Source organism: Scylla paramamosain, chromosome 1, assembly GCF_035594125.1.
Source record: "Scylla paramamosain isolate STU-SP2022 chromosome 1, ASM3559412v1, whole genome shotgun sequence".
Classification (NCBI taxonomy): Eukaryota; Metazoa; Arthropoda; class Malacostraca; order Decapoda; family Portunidae; genus Scylla; species Scylla paramamosain.
The window spans coordinates 39,845,117-39,865,192 of NC_087151.1; the positions used below are offsets into that span (position 1 = coordinate 39,845,117).

Sequence of the window (20,076 nt, forward strand, 5' to 3'; positions counted from 1 at the left end):
TGGTAGTAGTAGTAGTAGTAGTAGTGGTAGTAGTAGTAGTAGTAGTAGTAGTAGTAGTAGTAGTAGTAGTAGAAGTAGTAGTAGTAGTAGCAGTAGTAGTAGTAAAAGTAGTAGTACTACAGTAGTAGTAGTAGTTAGCAATAGCACCAGTAATAGTAGTAAAATTGATAGTAATCGTTCATTATGAATAAACACCAAATTATTCTACGAAAGATATTACATGCATATACGACTGTGTGTGTGTGTGTGTGTGTGTGTGTGTGTGTGTGTGTGTGTGTGTGTGTGTGTGTGTGTGTGTGTTTGTGTTTGTGCATGTGTGTGTGAGAAAGAGAGAGAAAGCCTCTGTATACGCGCTATGGGGCCCGCAGAGCACCTCATTACGTACATAAGGCCACACACACACCCTCACGTGCTCATTCCCGCACGCCTACATCCATGAACACACGAATCCCCGCCGCACTCTTGCCTCCCGCCGAGCCAGACGCACAAGGGGCATAAACGCACATGGACATAAAAACACGTTCACGGAAGAAACTCGTAGTCCAGACACACATACGGGAGACATGGAAAAGGTTCACTGACACACACACACACACACTTCAGCAAATAATCAGTTCGCTAGAATAAACAGTTTTCCATTGGTGAATGTTGTTTTCTTACACTCTTCCGTATCTCTCTCTCTCTCTCTCTCTCTCTCTCTCTCTCTCTCTCTCTCTCTCTCTCTCTCTCTCTCTCTCTCTCTCTCTCTCTCTCTCTCTCTCTCTCTCTCTCTCTCTCTCTCTTTCTGTTTACCAGTTTCTTATCGTCCTAACCACCTGGGGACACGAAACTGTGAAGAAGACGATGGTGGCGTTTCGGTCTCGCTTTCTCCTTCACACGAACACCAGAACACTTACTTGGACATAGAACGCTGGATGGACACTGGGCATTGGACAATTTTGTAACACTCCTAAACAGCACGCAGTTGATTTCATGGAGGCTTGGGTCTTGAGCTCTCCTCGCAGAACAGCAGCATTGTAAGGCAGACCAGGGAGCTGTTATCAGGAATACACACCACCGCTTCTGCTGTAATCCCTCTTATTTCACTGCTTGGCTAACTGCCGCGTTCAGTCCACTCCAGTAATGGTCGTGGGATTCGCCTCTGTATCAGTTCCCGTTAGTTCTTAATTCTTTAGTGTCTTTAGTGTCTATATTTTGCTTATAGTTGGTAAATTTCTTATTGTTGCTTCAGTTTTTGTACTCTACAGTTCTCGTCAGTTCTTGGCTATATATAGTATTTTTTCTCTTTGCTTTTTTGCATGTAGTAGGTGAATTTCTGACTGTTACTTCAATTTTGCACTATACTTTGTGGTTAAACTTACTCTTCTTTCTTGTGGAAGGAAGACAAAAGGGGAGAAAAAAAAGGCGGAGAAAGGAAAGTATTACAAAGATAAGACAGGAAGGATAGAAAATATATGATGGCGGAGAGATGCGAGATTAATGGACTTCCTAGAATTGAGTGCATTACGATAAGGAGAAATGAATGTGAAAGCAGTAGTGGGCACGTTTGGCAGAAAGGGTATGAGAGAGAGAGAGAGAGAGAGAGAGAGAGAGAGAGAGAGAGAGAGAGAGAGAGAGAGAGAGAGAGAGAGAGAGAGAGAGAGAGAGAGAATGGAACGTACACAACCAGCCTTCCTGTTTTCCATAATTAATATTCTAAGCAGGAGGGGTAATTTAGGGTCGCCGTGAATATTGTGGAGAATATATGCGAGGAGCGGAGGTTCTGGTTATGAGGAGGAACGGAGGGGAGAGTGTGGGGAAAAGAGAGAGCTGAAATACTCGTACTTATCCACTGCAAGGAGGATGTTTTTTTTTGTGGAATACTTATAAAGGTGAGTGAAGAAGTCTGGATTTCACGTGGAGAAATGCACAGAGAGAGGATTCAAGGCACTTATCATCTAATTTTAGGTAATCCCTCTGGCCTTCTCTTTACGTAACTGGCACCTCAGTGGGATTATTTTCTTTCTTCCTTTTTGTTGCTCTGGCCAGTGACAGAATTAGTATTAAAGAAGAAGGAAGAGCATTGCATGAGATAGGTCATGCTTAAGAAGGAACTGGAGTGCACTTGTTCTTAAATGGTGATGAAACGTTGGTCTCATGAAGTGCAAAGATTGGGTAAGTATGTGTGAGGAATATACAGGAGAACGTATGTGAGCGAGAGATGATATATGAAGGAATGCGAAGGAGGAATGTGTGCTCCGGAGAGAAATGTGGGTGTTTGAGGAAATACTGCTACACGGGAGGCTGTGGGAGGAAGTGTGCGTGGCGCGGTGGTGTTAGGGAGGCTGAGGAACGTGGGGTGCAGTGTGAGGGTATGCGGTTCAGGTGTGTGTGTGTGTGTGTGTGTGTGTGTGTGTGTGTGTGTGTGTGTGTGTGTGTGTGTGTGTGTGTGTGTGTGTGTGTGTCCTAGCTACGTTGCAATGGAAAAGCGGTTTGAAGCTGGCATTTTGTGTTTTTTAAGCATTTCTCTCTCTCTCTCTCTCTCTCTCTCTCTCTCTCTCTCTCTCTCTCTCTCTCTCTCTCTCTCTCTCTCTCTCTCTCTCTCTCTCTCTCTCTCTCTCTCTCTCTCTCTCTCTCTCTCTCTCTCTCTCTCTCTCTCTCTCTCTCTCTCTCTCTCTCTCTCACTCACAACTACCATCACAACCACCACCACCACCACCACCACCATCATCCCTAAAGTTAAAAGTTAAAAAAAAAAAAAAGAAGCACGCACATATGAATAATGAATGTCAGGCATGTTAATGTATACGTATAATTGTTTTTCCTTCCACCTGGTTCCTGCTTCCGGCATCCATAATGGGAGGGTTTTGATGTATTTAATGAAGAGAAGGTTTTCTGTTTAGCATTTTTTTAATCTCCCTGTGTGTCTTAATGTTTCATGGTGGTTGGAGGGCAAGCAAGCAAACACTGATTTTTTTTTTTTTTTTTTTTTTTTTTACCACTAAAAGGAGTCTGGGTCTTGCCAGGGAGTATAAGGACTGAATAAAAAATAAATGTATAAATAGATAGTCGTGTTTAACTCACTGTGAATTCTGGCGGTGCGGTGAGTTTGCTTTTTCTTTTTTTCTATTGTATGAATGTATTTGGTTTCTCTATTTACGTATCTGTCTATCTGAATGTGTATCCTGTGTCTATACCTAGGTGTATTTAATTTGCATCTGTTGAAATCTTTTAAATTTACTCGTATTTGAATATTTTTTATGTGTGTGTGTGTGTATCTGATTTGTAAATGATTGTCTTTTTTTCTTATTTTTTTTTATTCAGCGTTTCTTTTCTGTTATTTATTATTTTCTAGTCTGTATGTTTATCTTTCTCTACATATCTGTCTTTTCGTCTAACTATTCACTTGGAATTTATCTGAATATTTGCCTATTCCTCAGTTTGTCTTTATGTGTGTATATTCATGTATGTGTATCGATTAAATATTCCAGTTTATCTGTACCTGTGTTCACTTGTATTTCAGTTTCTTTCAGTTTGCTCACTTTTATTTTTCTCCGACGAAGCTTCATATTGTATTCTCGTGAAGGTGTCTTTCCTGTATATTTCCAACGTTTTTCCAACACACTACATTACACTGGGCAGAGGGTTTGGTGTGTGTGTGTGTGTGTGTGTGTGTGTGTGTGTGTGTGTGTGTGTGTGTGTGTGTGTGTGTGTATACAAAACGGGGTGGATTTACCCTCCTCATTTTATTTTATTTTGCTCCATTTAATATTTCATTTAGCAGTATTTATTTTTTCTTTTTTAGCTTGTTGATTAGATTGATTTTTTTTACTTTGTCTATCCTGTGTAATTGGTTTAATTTTTTTTTCTAGTGAGTTCAGTTCGTAATTTCATTTTCTCATTTCGTTTTAGTTGGTTCAGGCTTTTCTTACCTTTTCCCTAGTTTTCAATTCATGTACATAAATATAAGCCTATGAAAAAACTATATTAATTTGCGAAATTAATTTGTTTCGTATTCTATTATTTTTTTTAAATGCACGATTATATCTTCTTTTAATTTGTCAACAAGACTGATTAAGGTTATGAAAATAGGAGAGGGAAAAAAAAACACTCATTTCACTTCTCTTAAAATTATAAATACACGAGTCCAAAACGTCACTCCCCTTCTGAAATAGTTCACTTCATAAAAAACCGGAGAAGCAGAAATAAACAGGGAATTCCACAGTTTACCTCTAGAGGGTACTGATGAGTTATGCTGTATAAATCAGTGACTATAATATCACGTCCTATCGTCACCAGAAACTCTAGGCACGTCAGACATTCTTTGCACATCAGGGTCATACATAACATTCATTGCATCACATAACATTCATTGCATCACACCGAGAACAGAGACTCATCACTCCATGTCACTGCATCCCAGCCTCCCACAGCCTCTCAAACACACCGTGATGAATGATCCCAAACCATTCATCAGAGTCTTCACCAATTATTCACCTGCAATTAATCAATTCGCATTTCACCGTCCGTTGAAAAAAAAATGTATACAATTATCAGTGAATAACGTATGGGTGTCGTGAGTGGTGTGGTGGCCAGGGCGAGGAATGTACGTCGCAGTGCGTGGGAATGTGTGTGGAATTTTTGTCACGAGTAAGTTTGTGTCAGTACGTGAATGGGAGTGAGTGTGTTTTAAAGGATTGCAAAATAAAAACAGTAGATATATGAAGATAACATACGAAGACAAAGGAACGCAAGCAACATCATTAATGTCCCCTTTTGACATCTTAGCTTCTTTTGATTTTCCTTCCAAATACTGAGTCCAGAAAAACATCAGACTTCTCAGCTTACTTTTTACGTGATGCACAATTTTTCTCAGCTTTTCCTGTGGCCTTGTGTCGTGGTGGTGGTAGTAGTAGTAGTAGTAGTAGTAGTAGTAGTAGTAGTTATTGCTGGTTCCACTGCTGTTACTACTCCTGATGCTGTTGCTGTTGCTGCTGCTATTGTTGTTGATTCAATAAATTTACAAACTATGAAATACTGCTAATTTGATTATTTAACGTGTTCGCGTTGCTAATGTCAATGCAGATATTCACTTGTTTATTTGGTTATATTATTCATAGTGTTTATTTTAGCAGTTATCATTGCCATTCCATTTCGCTTTCCTTTCAATATTTTTTTTATTTCCACTGTTTACTGTTGCTGGAATTTGGCTTTGCGCAATAAAAAATGAAAAAAAGGAGGAGGAGGAGGAGAAGGAGGAGGAAGATGAGAAGGAGGAAGAAATGGGGATGTAGTAGATGAAAATGTGAAAAAAAAAGTGATGGCAATAAGATTAAGCGGAGAAGTTTTATGAGGAGGTGGAAGAGAAAGAAGAAAAGAAGGAAGAAGATTAGGTTAAGACGGGTTTTTTCTTCATTCTCAGCATTTACTTTTTTTCTTGTCCTTTCAAATGAATCCATCCGTCTGTCATCGCACACTATCTTTTGAAAGAGGGACAAGAATACTTTCATCTCAAGCCGTATCGAACTCCCACCAAACATCAGTCCTAGGCAGGAAGGTAAATTACATTGAGCTGTGTTAGAGTTATATCGAGGCCCAGAAAAAAAATAATATATAAATAAATAAATAAAAAAGGAGGGGGAATCCAGTTTCCGAGAGTCAGGAACCCATCAGTACCCCCACAATGGAAGGGAATCTCATACTTTGCGTCCGACGAGCCATCGATCATTATTGTTCTGGCCGACGCTCCTGAGTGAGGAAAGTTTTGTCATTAGTGGCAGATGAACTTGCGCCATCATCATCGATTTGCTCTGTAGATATTGATTGACTCTCTTTCGTGGACAGATGAGACGATACGCTCAGAACTGGATGTGTGTATTGGACATTGTTGTGTTCTAATGTGGACCCATACTAATATTAAAAGGAAGGGGATCTCGAGTGTAAATCAATGTAGTGCAAAGTATGAAGTCCAAAGCAGTATCCATGATGATAAAAATGAAGATAATGTTGATGTAATATAATGGTTTTTTTTTTCTTTTAACATAATGAGACTTTATTGCACTGGATACAAATTGGTAATATTATAGTGCCAAATAATGATCCATGGCGTGAAATATTAACACAACAACAAATGTATATTGTGGTTGATCTAACATTTTCTTTATGACTTAACATGAAAGTAAACTGTTTCGTTTGAGGGTGAAATAAGTATGCAGTCATCAACCATTCACTTCCAATGCTCTATAAAGAAGAAAAAAAAAATTGACTCATAAAATTTTAGTAAAATCCGCTGACAACTATATTATTGTACACACATTTTGCAGTGTGTTGCCACTTTGTCGCTTTGATGAAGTTTAACAAGACACATTCAGTGGGGCGGACGGGGCGGGTTTGATGTATGTGCGCCGGCATGGAAAGGGCGGGGGGGGGGCTACGGCCTCTTTTCAGCCTGTCACACACATCATTAAATATCATTGAATAATTATGACACCGAGCGGATATTTGCATGTAAAACTGCAGTAATAGCTAGTGTATGTGTTTGTGTGTGTGTGTGTGTGTGTGTGTGTGTGTGTGTGTGTGTGTGTGTGTGTGTAAGAGAGAGAGAGAGAGAGAGAGAGAGAGAGAGAGAGAGAGAGAGAGAGAGAGAGGTGCAGTTGGTTAATGAATAGATGGACCTTTCTCCTCCTCCTCCTCCTCCTCCTCCTCCTCCTCCTCCTCCTCCTCCTCCTCCTCCTCCTCTTCGTCCTCCTCCGTCACGTGGGTCCTCTGTGGGTTCGTCCCGCAGTCTACTTCATCGGAATGTACAAGTTGTCCTAATTTCCAGTCGCAGTAACTTCATCACCCGCTACTCAGTGAACTTCCAGCTTGGCGTGTTTCTCTGGAGTACCCCTAATCCTATGCCTGTCTGTCCTGTCTTCTCTTTGTCTCTGTCTTTCTGGTCCTCCGTCTGTTTGCAATTTTTTCACTCACTGCCTAATGCTCCTGTTAGTCTTTACAGTGAGGGCAGTGAAATGAATCCTGGTTGTCGAGGGTGTGGATGGCTTGGTGAGTGTTGGTGGTGGTATACTTGTAGTTAAAAGGCGAGTGATGTGCAGCATTTATTTCTGTGTTAGCGTCTCTCCCTCAGTATTAAGTCCTCTGATCTGTTAAGAATCCATAGTTGTCAGAATCGAGGGTGTGGGTTTTGGTGAGTAATAAACATACAGTAATGATCAAAAGTCGAATAATATGCAATACTTATTTCTGTGTTCAGCGTGCCTCTCTCTCACTAGTAAGTCTTCTGATTTACTAAGATTCTACCAATTGCCAGTTTTTGTATAGAGATTATAAGCAGATCAGAGTAAGGAAAGCACTAAACTCAGTGTAAGTGAGTGAAGATTTCTCGATATTTAACCATCACTGCTCGTAGTAAGGCTCACTGTATTAAAGAGGCCACTAAATGACGAAGCTTCTTTACAAGTCGTGCCATTGGTTAAAACACACTTAGGGCTAATTGTTCTTTGCAGATTGTGGGTAAAAAGGATGAGGAATATTTGGTAATGTGACATCCTGCCTCACCACCACAACACTTTAAAAGACCTACCTCCTTCAACTTTATCCTTTCATTTTCCATCCCTTCCATTCTATCTCTCTTAGCCCATGCACACATGCTCTTTTATTTTCACACCCACGTCGTGCACATGTTTTCTTCTATCCCTCTTTTGTCACTGCAACATTATCTTCAATTCTTATCCTCCTCCTTCACGTCCTTTATCGAACTTGTTGTCTTCCTGAACACCTAAAAACCTCTACACACATACACACACACACACACACACACACACACACACACACACACACACACACACACACACACACACACACACACACACACACACACACACACACACACACACACACACACACACACACACACACCTTCCTCCAAGCAAGACCAGGCCGGCGCAGCATTCACACTGTTGACCCGCCAGTGTTTGCCGCACCGATCACTGCCTCAGCCTCTGTTTACTGTTTGTTTGCTCCCGCCTCGTCCTCGGTAATGAGACCTAAGCCAAGCCTCTCCACCTGTGCGTCCGCCTTATCTGCTCCTCTCTCTCTCTCTCTCTCTCTCTCTCTCTCTCTCTCTCTCTCTCTCTCTCTCTCTCTCTCTCTCTCTCTCTCTCTCTCTCTCTCTCTCTCTCTCTCTCTCTCTCTCTCTCTCTCTCTCTCTCTCTACGCCTTTGCTCTCCGGTCTTTTCTTCTACTGCTTCGTCTCGCTTTTTAATACAGTACGGACCTTCATCGTCGTCGGTTCCTTTGTTTTCCATGGTATCGTTTGTATTTTAATTTCGTAGAGTATTTCTCAACGTCATCTTCTGTTCTTCCTCCTTTTCTTCCTTTTTCCTTATCCTCCATTTACATTTTCATCATGCTCTATATATATTCCACTTTCAGTTTTCTCTCCTCTTCTCCCTCCTTCTCTTCCTCATCTTCCTCCTCTGTACACCGTTCCATCCTGTTCTCCGGCTCCTCTCGCTCCACACATAAAAGACTCCCATTTCACTCCCACTCGCTTCGTTCTCATGCACCCGTGACCTCTTCCTTCTCTTTCCGAATGGACTTTTCATTCCCATTCTTCTGCTCCTGCCAGTACCCTGATACTCCATCATTTCCTCGTCTCTAACTCCCTACTCTCTTTCCTCCTTGCCAGCGTATCGTTTCTTCTCTTTCTCTTCTTTTTTTCTTTTCTTTCTTGAATGGACGTTTTATTTTCATTCCTACGGTCTCTTCTGTATTTCTCGCTTCTCTTCGCTATGATCTTTGTTCTTCGTCAGTGCCTTGCTTCATCTAGCGTCTTCCTTTTCCAGGGGGATCTTTTATATCCATTCTTCCTCTCTACAAGTACCTTCCTTCATCATTCCCTCGCGGCTCGTTTTGTACTCTCTTCGCCACTATCTCTTTTTCTTCTCTCCTCCTTTTACCCTAATTGACACTTATTTCTCTTCTTTCACACCACTACCTTCCTTCATCATCCCTTTCTCTCTCTCTCTCTCTCTCTCTCTCTCTCTCTCTCTCTCTCTCTCTCTCTCTCTCTCTCTCTCTCTCTCTCTCTCTCTCTCTCTTGCCAGTGATTCGTTTCTTTTCATCATTTCATTCGCTTTCCTATTAACATCAAACTGTACTTTACGCGCATTTGTCTCTCCCACTTAATGCAGTTTTATCCTCTTTTCCACCTACTTTTTTTTTATTTCCTTTTGTATTTCTTTATTTCCAGCCCTCCTGCATCCTGCCTCTCTCTCACCTCACCTTTCACCTCACCTCTCCTTTCCTGGATCTCCGCCCCTCCGTCCCTCCGTCCCTCTCCCTCTCCCGCCGCGTCCATTCATCTGTCTCTTCCCTTCATTAAATCTTTAGGCCAGTGACATGCTAGTGCTGGTATGGGGTTTGGTATTGCTAGAGTGAAGTGATCTCTCTCTCTCTCTCTCTCTCTCTCTCTCTCTCTCTCTCTCTCTCTCTCTCTCTCTCTCTCTCTCTCTCTCTCTCTCTCTCTCTCTCTCTCTCTCTCTCTCTCTCTCTCTCTCTCTCTCTCTCTCTCTCTCTCTCTCTCTCTCTCTCTCTCTCTCTCTCTCTCTCTCTCTCTCTCTCTCTCTCTCTCTCTCTCTCTCTCGTTCTTCTTTGTGTATAACAGAAGCTTTTCATACGTGGCTTCTCTTCTCCTTCACTGTGTTTTGTTCCTACTTTCGCTTTGTTTGTGTTTCCCGGCTTGGCTTTCTTTCTTTCTTTCTTTCTTTCTTTCTTTCTTTCTTTCTTTCTTCCTTCATTTCTCTCTTGTGCTTTCTTGTGCCTAGTTTACTCGTTTCCATTTTCTCTTTTTTCTTGCTCTACCTGCTGTTTTTCACTTATTTCGTCTTGCTCCCTCTTACGGTTTTTCCTCACCTTATACCCTTTGTTTTCGTCCTTTTCTCTTTCATGTTTGTCTGTCTGGCTGTCTGTCTTGGAGGCTCCGTCTTTGTGTGTGTCTCTCCGTGTCTGATCATCTTCCTGTTTGTCTTGTTATTTTGTTTTGTGCGTCTCCGTCTGGCTATATTTGTCTATGTCTGTCTGTATCTCTTTCTCTTTCTCTCTGCTTATCTCTTAATACCTACCATGAAACCTTTATCTTATCCTTTAGCAACGTTTGTAATCAATTATCACTTACAGCGCCAAGTGACCCTATTATTGCAACATTACTAAATCAATCTTCTCCCTCACAGAGCACCCACGTGATGCAGTGCCACCCGTCGCCGCCGGTGCCTGACGTGGCTTCTTCCTCCTCGTCATCACTGGGAGGAGCGGCGGCGTCTTCGGGGTCTCAGTGGGATGACCTTGAGATCCTGGCGTACCACATTCAATCGGTGGTGATTTCGCGTTACGCCGTCACCACCGTCACCTGTAAGATCCGCAACCCGACTTTGGATTCCCGGGAGGCAGCTTTCACCTTCCTGCTGCCTGTCAATGCCTTCATCTCCAACCTCACCATGTAAGTGTTCCGGCTGATTCATTCATCAGTTGTATTTGTGTGGTGATGTGTGGCCGCAGCTTCCAGCGCTTCCACCGGTCCGGCCTTCCAGCAGTAAAGAAAGTGTGACTCGTCGCTGTCATTTTCTTTTTTATTTTGTGTGTGTTTATATTGCTCAGTGATGACCTAATGACACGTTTCATTTGGTCATCACTAGACACGTAGACACCATCGACGGTACATAACTAAACATAATAAAACAGAAGACGCTATTCGTGGCTCTCATTTCTCTTGCTCCATTTATTCGTTTATATTCTTATCGAGTGATGGTCTTACGAAACGTCTTAATTAACCAGGCTCTCTACATAGACATCCTGTGATATGTTTATGCATGTTGTATAAATGAAAAGACAGAGCCTCTTCAGTGAATAGGAAACACCACCACCAGGGTTGACCACAATCCCACGGACTGACCAGATCCCACGTGACACCAGGATGGATGGTTGGGGTTTTGTCGCCTCCGTGTCTCTTTGTCCTCGGGTGTTCACCTTTGCTCCTCCCTCCTACTTGTCCTGTTGATGAAGAAACGTATCGTTTAAGTTTTGTGGATTTATCGTTTTCTTACGGAAAGATGAGATAATAACGAAACTATTTTTTCCTATATCTTTTCTTTTTTAATCTACATTCTTGAAAAAAAAAATGGTCGTGTCGTTTACGTTATAAAGGCTATGTCTGACCGTCTTTCTGCCTATCACCAAAGTAGTAGGAATTCAAGGAGATCGACTTTGGAAATAAAACTACCACCATTCTACGCGGAATATTCAAGAACTATTATCTAGAAATAACGAAATTCCAAAAACGTAGACTTCATGAAGAATTTCTATAAGAGTTAGACTGGAGAGCAGCTGCGTCACTGGCAAGAAGGCACCCAGACAAGGTTCACGAAGTAGTATACAATTCGATGCTCGTGAAACTCAGCTGAGTATCAAAAGTCACAAAACGGTATGTGTGCTGTCACATTTATTTTCATTCAAGGTATTTTATCCATCAATGCTGCATACGAGTTGCTAGTTTAGACTATTTGACATTGTTGCGTTATTTTTAGTCCCAAGTGAGCATCAGCAGTTTCAGTTTTACGTTTATTTTCAGACCAGCTGTCATTGTTGTTTACTTTTTTCAGCCATGAATGGAAGGCAGGTGAAAGGCTACAAAAGTAATAGAATCCCCTTTCATTGCCACTCACTAAAAATTCAGTCATGATTCCTTGATTTTCAGTCTACTGGGGTGCGTTACTTTTGAAATTCATACGAAAAATAATAATAATCGAGTCAGACAACAAAGCGAGTTACTTCGTACAGTAAGAGAGGAATGTGTGTGAATTTTAAGTTAAAGTTTCGTTTTGGCGACGTTTGTTCCGAGACTCTTTATTATTCTGGGTAAGCAAAAACAACCCTTTCCAGCACGCAAAAATGTGAGAACGAGCGCCACTTTATATGCACACGGAAAGCAAGGAACAAACTCGAATACTCTTACACAAATACAGCGCAAACTCCCTGAGGTGAAAACACATCATTATCATTTTAATTCCTGGGAGTGCTTGGGGATCTCCCGGTAACTTTATGCGCGAGAAACGGCCGACGTAAGCGTAGTGGAGCTAATGTACTAAAGCAGCTCTCCGCAGGCAGTAAAAGTGAGTGTCAGAGGAGAGGCAGAGGCTGTTGTTAGTGAAATGTCAACGTGTGTGCTTCCCTGTGTGTGTGTGTGTGTGTGTGTGTGTGTGTGTGTGTGTGTGTGTGTGTGTGTGTGTGTGTGTGTTTGTCGTGGAGCGTGAATGGCTTTGAGAGAGAGAGAGAGAGAGAGAGAGAGAGAGAGAGAGAGAGAGAGAGAGAGAGAGAGAGAGAGATGGGGGGGAGGTTTCATCGCTGCCGTAGTCATTTTGAACTTGGAAGTGAGCGAAAAATATTAGTTTTTTTTTTTTTTAATGCTAACAAATAAATATTGGAAAAAAAAAGGTAAATATGATCTCCACCATTTAAGAGCATCTAAAATATGAAGAGTAGAATGTCTGTGAATTCAGTCAAAATTAGTTATCTTATCTCCTATAAACGTATTTGTCAGTCAGTCTTCGTATTTGTCTCATGGAAATACTTACAAGTCTTTATTTTAACTCCGTCTCTCAATCGCGTGTCAGTATTGTACCTGTAAAGCCTTAATTGCTACCTGTGTGTGTCGGTGTCCCTAAGTGTTGCCTGACGCGGCGCTTCTCTTAGTGAGGGAGACACACAGCTTCCTTCCTTCCCTCCCTCGCCATCAAGGACAACACGAACGACACGGACACGGACACGCCAGACAGCTGACAGTCCACCTTCCAGAGTTTCATCCATAACTTCCACTTCCTGGGAATTCTTGGCCTCGCTTGTGTGTGTGTGTGTGTGTGTGTGTGTGTGTGTGTGTGTGTGTGTGAGTGAGTGTGTGTGTGTGTGTGTGTGTGTGTGTGTGTGTGTGTGTGTGTGTGTGTTTTAGTTGTAACGTCAATATTCTTGTCCTTGTCTTTATCAATTTTTGCATTTCTCGTCCAAGTTTACCTCTTTTCGTCCTCCTCCTTCTCTTTCTTCTTCTCCTTCTCCTTCTTCTCCTCCTTTTCCTTCTCCTCCTCCTCCTCCTCCTCCTCCTCCTCCTCCTCCTCCTCCTCCTCCTCCTCCTCCTCCTCCTCCTCCTCCTCCTCCTCCTCCTCCTCCTCCTCCTCCTCCTCCTCCTCTTGTGTGTTTGCATGGATACCAGCCACTCAATATTCCTCTTAAGGATACAAAGTGGGAAGTGTTAGCGGAAATAAGCAAGGAAGGAGGTACGTAATCTGAGAGTAAATGCTTTGCTGTGAATAGAGGCAAAGCGAGATTTGTGGTTTATGTTGAATTACTGGAGTGATATGAGGGTTACGTAGATGTATACAAGTAGACGTCTGTTTAGTATATAGGTAGAGCATTTAAGATTTTTGTAGTCATGAATCAGGTCAACATACCTTTTTTTTTTCACATATAAATATCATCACTTCCTACTACTACCAGCACCACTAGTATCATAGCAACCTTCTACAATCACTATTACCACCATAACCGCTGTCACAGTCTACACCACCACCATCACCTCCATCACCACCACCACCTCCTAAGTTATAGAGTCTGATAGCGTGAATACAAATGGTGACCTCCTGTCGTGTTCTATAGATCGTGTAGGTACAGTGAGTGGCCCTTCCCTTCCCTCCCTTCTCTTCCTCCCTTCCCTGGCTCTTGTTGTTCCTTTATTGTCCATGGATTGCTGGGCTGAAATGACCTCCATGCCATTCCACATCCCTCTCAAGTACCTTTTCCTTGCTGCCACCTTGTGAAAAATGTAGCTCGTGATGACAAAAAAAGAAAAAAAAATAGGGGAAGGAGAAAAATCCATGTATTTCGTTGGATGGAGAAAAAAGTTAGTAAAACATGCATGGTGAAAGAAACATACTATTATCTTTGTCGTCGCCCAGTAAACGCCAAGAAGAGATGAGATGCGAAAGACGAAGGAAGAATATGAGACTTGAATCCAAAGTGTTTCTTAGATGATAAGTGACGTAAAAAGATCGTGCAGCATAGAAGCACTACATATTTTTGCTTGCATATACTAGTATGAATATTTTTTTTTTCTTTCATCGTATTTTCGTTTAAATAACTTTTACTCTTGAGTTTGGTCACTTTACATAACGTCCCCCTTGTGTAGACAAGTAAAAAGCACTCTTCTTCGAATGCAGTTACGAATAGATCGTTTTTTCTTGACTTTACATAATGTAGAGGACACTTTTTACTAGATGTGTTACATAAACTTTTTTTTTTCCTGACTCACTATTTATATATCAGTTTTATGTCCGGGTATACGAGTAGATTTTTTGTGTACTCTTTAATGAGGCCGCCGTGGTACAGTGACACCGCGGGAACTTTGGGAGCTGAAGGGTCGAATCCTGGTCACAGTCCGAGTGTAGGAAGGGGATCCACTCAGGGTAATGGTTCCCAGAAGCCAAAAACCAAAGTCCTTCATTAAGAGGCACCGTCCTAGCCTGATAAACTAGGGAAACCGGATGTAAAATCGAAAAGAAATATATATTTCAATATAGATACGTAAGAAACATTATTGTCTTGTAGTTACTTATTTTCTTGACTAAATGTGCTTGTACCGAGACACGAGGAAATGATGAGAGAGAGAGAGAGAGAGAGAGAGAGAGAGAGAGAGAGAGAGAGAGAGGAGAGAGAGAGAGAGAGAGAGAGAGAGAGAGATGTACCAGGTGACCTACGCGTATAAGATATAGTGGATTGATTCCTGTTTACGATTCCATGAGACAGAAAAGAAAAAAAAAGCAGAAAAAGGGAGTTTTTACCTTTACTTCGTGGCAAATGTTTCTCTCCTGTCTTTTCCTTTGTAATTCATTCTTCCTTTTTCTTCACGTTTTTCCTTCCCATGTGTTCTTCCTTCCTTCCCTTTGTCTCTTTTTGTCTCTTGATAATAATGATAAGGGTATGCTTTCTTGTATTTATTTATTTATTTATTTATTTATTTATTTATTTATTTTATTTTATTTTATTTTATTCTTGTGGAAGGTGTTCGGATAAAAATGTGAATAATCTTTGGCACAATATATAGTCTTCCTCTCTCACTTCCATTTTCTTCATTAGCATGTTTTATTTCTTCAACCGTTTCATACTTTTCTTCTTCAAGGTCTCTCTTCCTCTTTCTCTTCCATTTCTCCCCGCATCTTTTTATTTAGTTTTATTATCGTTTTTTGTCATATTCTTCTCTCATATTCTCGCTCTTTTATATTATGTTCTCTTTCGCAGCGATCTCCACTTGTTTCGTTTCTCTCTAAGGCTTCAAATATAATATTTACGCATTTTTAAGTGACCCATTACGAAAGTTTTCTTCCCCACCGTCAACTTTTCTCTTCGTTCTTTTTTTTTATTCTTTTACTTTCTTCTGACTGTAATCGCTGCTGAAAGTAAAAAAAAAAAAAAAAAGAAACTATGAAGTGTGAAGGAAAAGTTTAAAATTTGGAATTGCTAAAATGTGTGGTGTGTGTGTGTGTGTGTGTGTGTGTGTGTGTGTGTGTGTGTGTGTGTGTGTGTGTGTGTGTGCCGGACCGCCAGAAGACATGCTGACTACACCCATGCATCTTTAACACGCCTCTCCACATCCTCACTCATATCGCCAGAACCTCACAACCTCCACCTCCTCAGCACCACAACCTCCATCATAACACCTGAAACATACGAGTACAACACTTATGACAGGTTGCCATTCCACCTGCCAAATTCGCACCATCACCACCACAACCACCACAACAACCACAAGGTTCGCGATATTAACCACTGCCTTCACCTCCATCACCGCTCCCACCACTTCCAAACTTGTCCACAAGCGGGCCACAAGTTGCCTGAGGTCTGTCACGTAGTTTGGCTCTGTCTGCTGCGTGGAAACTTTCAGGGGACAAGGTTGTGTGGGAAAGGAAGCCGTTTGAGCGTCAGGTATTAGCCTTGAGGTGCTGTTGGCTGCTCTTAGGTGAATACGTGAAGGTCAGCCTGATACCAAGGATACACTTGCGTTACAGTGTGTTACAGTTCGTGTGAGTCTTAACTTCATATAGGTGAGGGAAGAGCGATTAGAATGATACAACTACTGCTGTGACTATTTCTGCTCCTGTTCCTATTGTTACTGCTGATGTTACTTCATACTCTTACTACTACTACTACTACTACTACTACTACTACTACTACTACTACTACCACCAGCACTACTACTACTGGTACTACAGTAACAGTAGTAGTAGTAACAACAAAAACACCAGCCACTATAAAAAAAAAAAAAGACACTTGAAAAAAAGATTACATTGCACGTGACTTTCCCAGTGTTTCCTCTTTGCCTAATTTTCATCAGAGCCTAATCCAGAGTCTCACTTTAAAGGTTAACACTAAAGGCGTCACCGCAAACAGATAACACCACGGCGCGCCTTCAGAATCTACCCGGGCGACCTTCCTTGCCAGTTTATCACCACGATTTATATTGCAGCCATTTATCACCTCCGATTATTGCCTCGCTTAATTACCTGCACGGAGACAGAAGACAGAGAGCAAGTTGAATCTAGAAGTGTGTGGACGGGAACAGGAAAGGCATGAAGTGTAAGAAAAGACGGAGAAAAGACTGGGAAAAGACAGATTCTGGCTGCGTTTGGTGAATGGAAGGGCTAAAATTTAGATGAAGCAAGAAAAATATAATTGTGCTGAATTCTTATGACTAAAATTTTATAGTGTTTACTTCTCTGTAACAAAAGGGTTATATGACATCAGTTTGCATTACCACGTTAGCTCTTTCACACCGAGAGACCTCCGTGAGCCAGGAGCACCCCTATAAGTAAACTGAAAGCGGTGAAGTGGAGTAGGTAATCTTAAACAAAACGAAGCGGAACAAGGTGGAGTAAAGCAAAGCGAGTTTAGGTGTTCAGTAGGAGGGAGCAGGAAGCAGAATAGTGTGGAGCAGGAAGGTTTACTGGAGGGCGGTGCTGGGTACAGGGAGGGCGAGCTAACTTACTGCTAAAGCCTCACAAAATCCTGTCCCATTTCCGTGGTTTCACTTATTATTATCTCCCACTGCTGTTTCCAGGTCCGCCTTCTCTTGGCAATATGTTCATTGCCTTGTTGGTGAGTTGGCTGGTGATTAATGAAGTCATCATGCGAGGCGCGGCATCAGCGTAAATACTCTCCCCCGGCTCTTCCTCAATCGCGGCGGGACTGGGGAGAGCAGGGCCGGGGTCATCAATCATCTAATTACGGCGCAGCGCGAGATGAGGCGGCGCAGATGGATGGCCGCGCTAATAAAATGAAAGTGATTTATGTTTCCCAGTCCACTCCGGTGGGAGGCTTCGTGGAGGGTGCTCGTCTTCCTCTACACAGACTTGTTCCTCCACACACTGTGTTCGCATTCAGTGTGCACATGAAACTTTAGTACCTGGATGTACTTGATGTTCAATACTTATACATATTAAGCCATGAAATCAATGCACAGAATGTTGTAATAGAAAATGTACACGGATATATCTTTCACTCGATGTAAGGGGTTTCTTATGAAAACTAGTCTGCCACTATCACTTAGGGGAAAGGTTTAGAACAGAGAATACCCTCAAATATATCTTTCTCAACCCAAGTAATCTAAATTATGTGTTTTCGTGTTGAAAAGGAAAATTGAAGTAAAATATGGATAAGATGAGGTGCATTCAATATACGAGTCTCTTATCGAAAGAAGTGTCACTGTCACTACAGAGAAAGGCAATGCATTCTATTAGCCCTAACATATAACGGAAACCTGGAGTTATGAAAGTGCTAGAACAAAAATTTTCAATGACCAGAGTCACAGAACACATGGTAGTTAATGAGAAAGTATTAAAAACCCGACATATCCAGATGCATTGAACCTAGACTCCTTTCCATCTTCATTTTCATAATACAATATGTCTGCTTGTAGCAAACGCCATTTATTATTATATTACTTTCAAGCCATGAATATGCGAATATCCAAAACCAACGCCCAAGCTCAGTGGAATTCGAACTCATAAATGGTTAATTATGTATTATCCGAATCCGTTGAACCACAAAGTATCGTAACTCAACTGCATCGATAACCACTGGTATTCGCTGATACAAATACAATATTCAAGTTGCCAGTGTTCGAAACATTCCGGTGCTTGCACTCAGTGAACTCTGAACCAGGTGAACCAGGTGACTCCTTAACTCAAAGATCTGAAGCCTCACTTTTTATTATATATATATATTTTTTTTTTAGGATAAGTTTTAATGCTTCATTATAAAGTTTACTGTGATCTCATTAGTTTTTTTTTTTTTTTTTCGTCAACTTTCACTTAGTTTTTTTTTTTTTTTCTATCGTATAATTATAATTTCAGACAATGACGCTGATATTTTTAGTACTTTTACTTTGATCACTTTATCCTCCTTCACTGATTGCTGGTAATTTTTTTTGTACCATAAGCCTTTTAAAAGAACTCAATATTTGATCTCCCTTTTTTATTCCCTTTTATGCTTTACCGTATCAGAACTTTTATTTCCTCTCCCATTATCCTCAGAGTACGCAATTTCTTTTCTGTCGAAATTTGAAACGATATATTACTTAACCATATCACTGTTATGCAATACTATTCTGGGAATCACTTTACACATCTTTTTTAAACACGTATTACAGTCTCTTGAGTAATTTTTCCAGCCTAGAGATGACAAAACCTACCTCATTCTCTCTTCTGTGTGTCCATGGAAAACATTTATTATTTTTTTTCTCAAAGGCTCTGTATGCTGACAAAAACCGACCAAAGCGATAAAAGAGTTAGGCATCAGTGAGGTGCGAAGGGCTTCCAACCTTCTATCGCTTTTCGAGGTTACTCATTCACGCTCCAGAACTCTTCTCTTCACGTCTCTCCGTCTTGCCGCGCCTTCACCCGTGTTTACTCTTCGCACTCCTCACTCCACCTACGTGTGTGCGGCAGACCCAAGCCCACGCCTGCCGCAAAACACACACACACACACACACACACACACACACACACACACTCCCTCATTCCGTGTTTGTTCTCGTACACCATGTTACCGACACACACACACACACACACACACACACACACACACACACACACACACACACACACACACACCACACACACACACACACACACACACACACACACACACACACACACACACACACACACACGAGGCTAGGGCAAAGGTGAAGGAATCTTATCAACATCATGGTAGTTTTGCTCCCTCAGTAAAGCTTTTGTTAATTTAGCTACGGCGGTCCCACCTGTTGCAAGAGTAAATGTTTCATCTAATGAAGTGTAAACATTTGCCTCTGAATTAGTAATGAGGGTTAACTTAGTCGAGACACGAGAGTAGATGGACTTCGTTCGCGGAAAATGTCGGTGAATCAGATCTGCACAAGAGAGGCGAGGCGAGGCGAGGCGAAGCGAGGCGAGGCGAGGCAGAATGGAGTAGGTGGGTCTGGTAGTGAATGCGGGTGAAGGTAAATACGATAAACCGAGAGAATTACGAGAACTAGGAATATAAGTGAAAGGAAAAAGAAAACCGAAAGAACGAGTTGAACATTACAAAAGCCTAGGAAAGTGACTGAAACTTAAGGACACTAGAGAAATACAAAAGTGTGGTAATACAGATTATAAAAATCCATGCATGATGGGAAAAAAAAAAAAAAAATCCTCCATAAAGCGGGGCATGCAATTTCAAGTGTGAGATGAGGGGAGGTGGAAACGAAGATTGAAGGAAAGCGATGTGAGGCGGGAGAGCGATATCGAAACTGATGATGAATAGTGAGGAGAAAGTTGGGAGTGAGGAAGAAGAGCGATAGGGAGGAAAGGATGGAGTCTGGGAGAGAGGGAGGGAGGCATACAAACAAGGTCAGGAGTGCATGCATGAGGCAGGTAAACAAATGAATGTGTAGAAGAGAGAGAGAGAGAGAGAGAGAGAGAGAGAGAGAGAGAGAGAGAGAGTGAGAGAGAGAGAGAGAGAGAGAGAGCAGACTTC

The 20,076-nt window shown here is 41.6% G+C and overlaps 1 protein-coding gene across 1 annotated transcript in view; it reads left to right on the plus strand.

The window, feature by feature from the left end:
• The first annotated feature begins 10,192 nt into the window (after positions 1–10,192).
• Positions 10,193–20,076, plus strand: part of LOC135105480 (inter-alpha-trypsin inhibitor heavy chain H6-like) — a 181,651-nt gene continuing 171,767 nt past the window's right edge. The window contains exon 1 of the mRNA XM_064013609.1: positions 10,193–10,477. Within this exon, the coding sequence (XP_063869679.1) occupies positions 10,224–10,477 (254 nt within the window). The 5' untranslated portion in view covers positions 10,193–10,223. The remainder of the gene's footprint in view (positions 10,478–20,076) is intronic.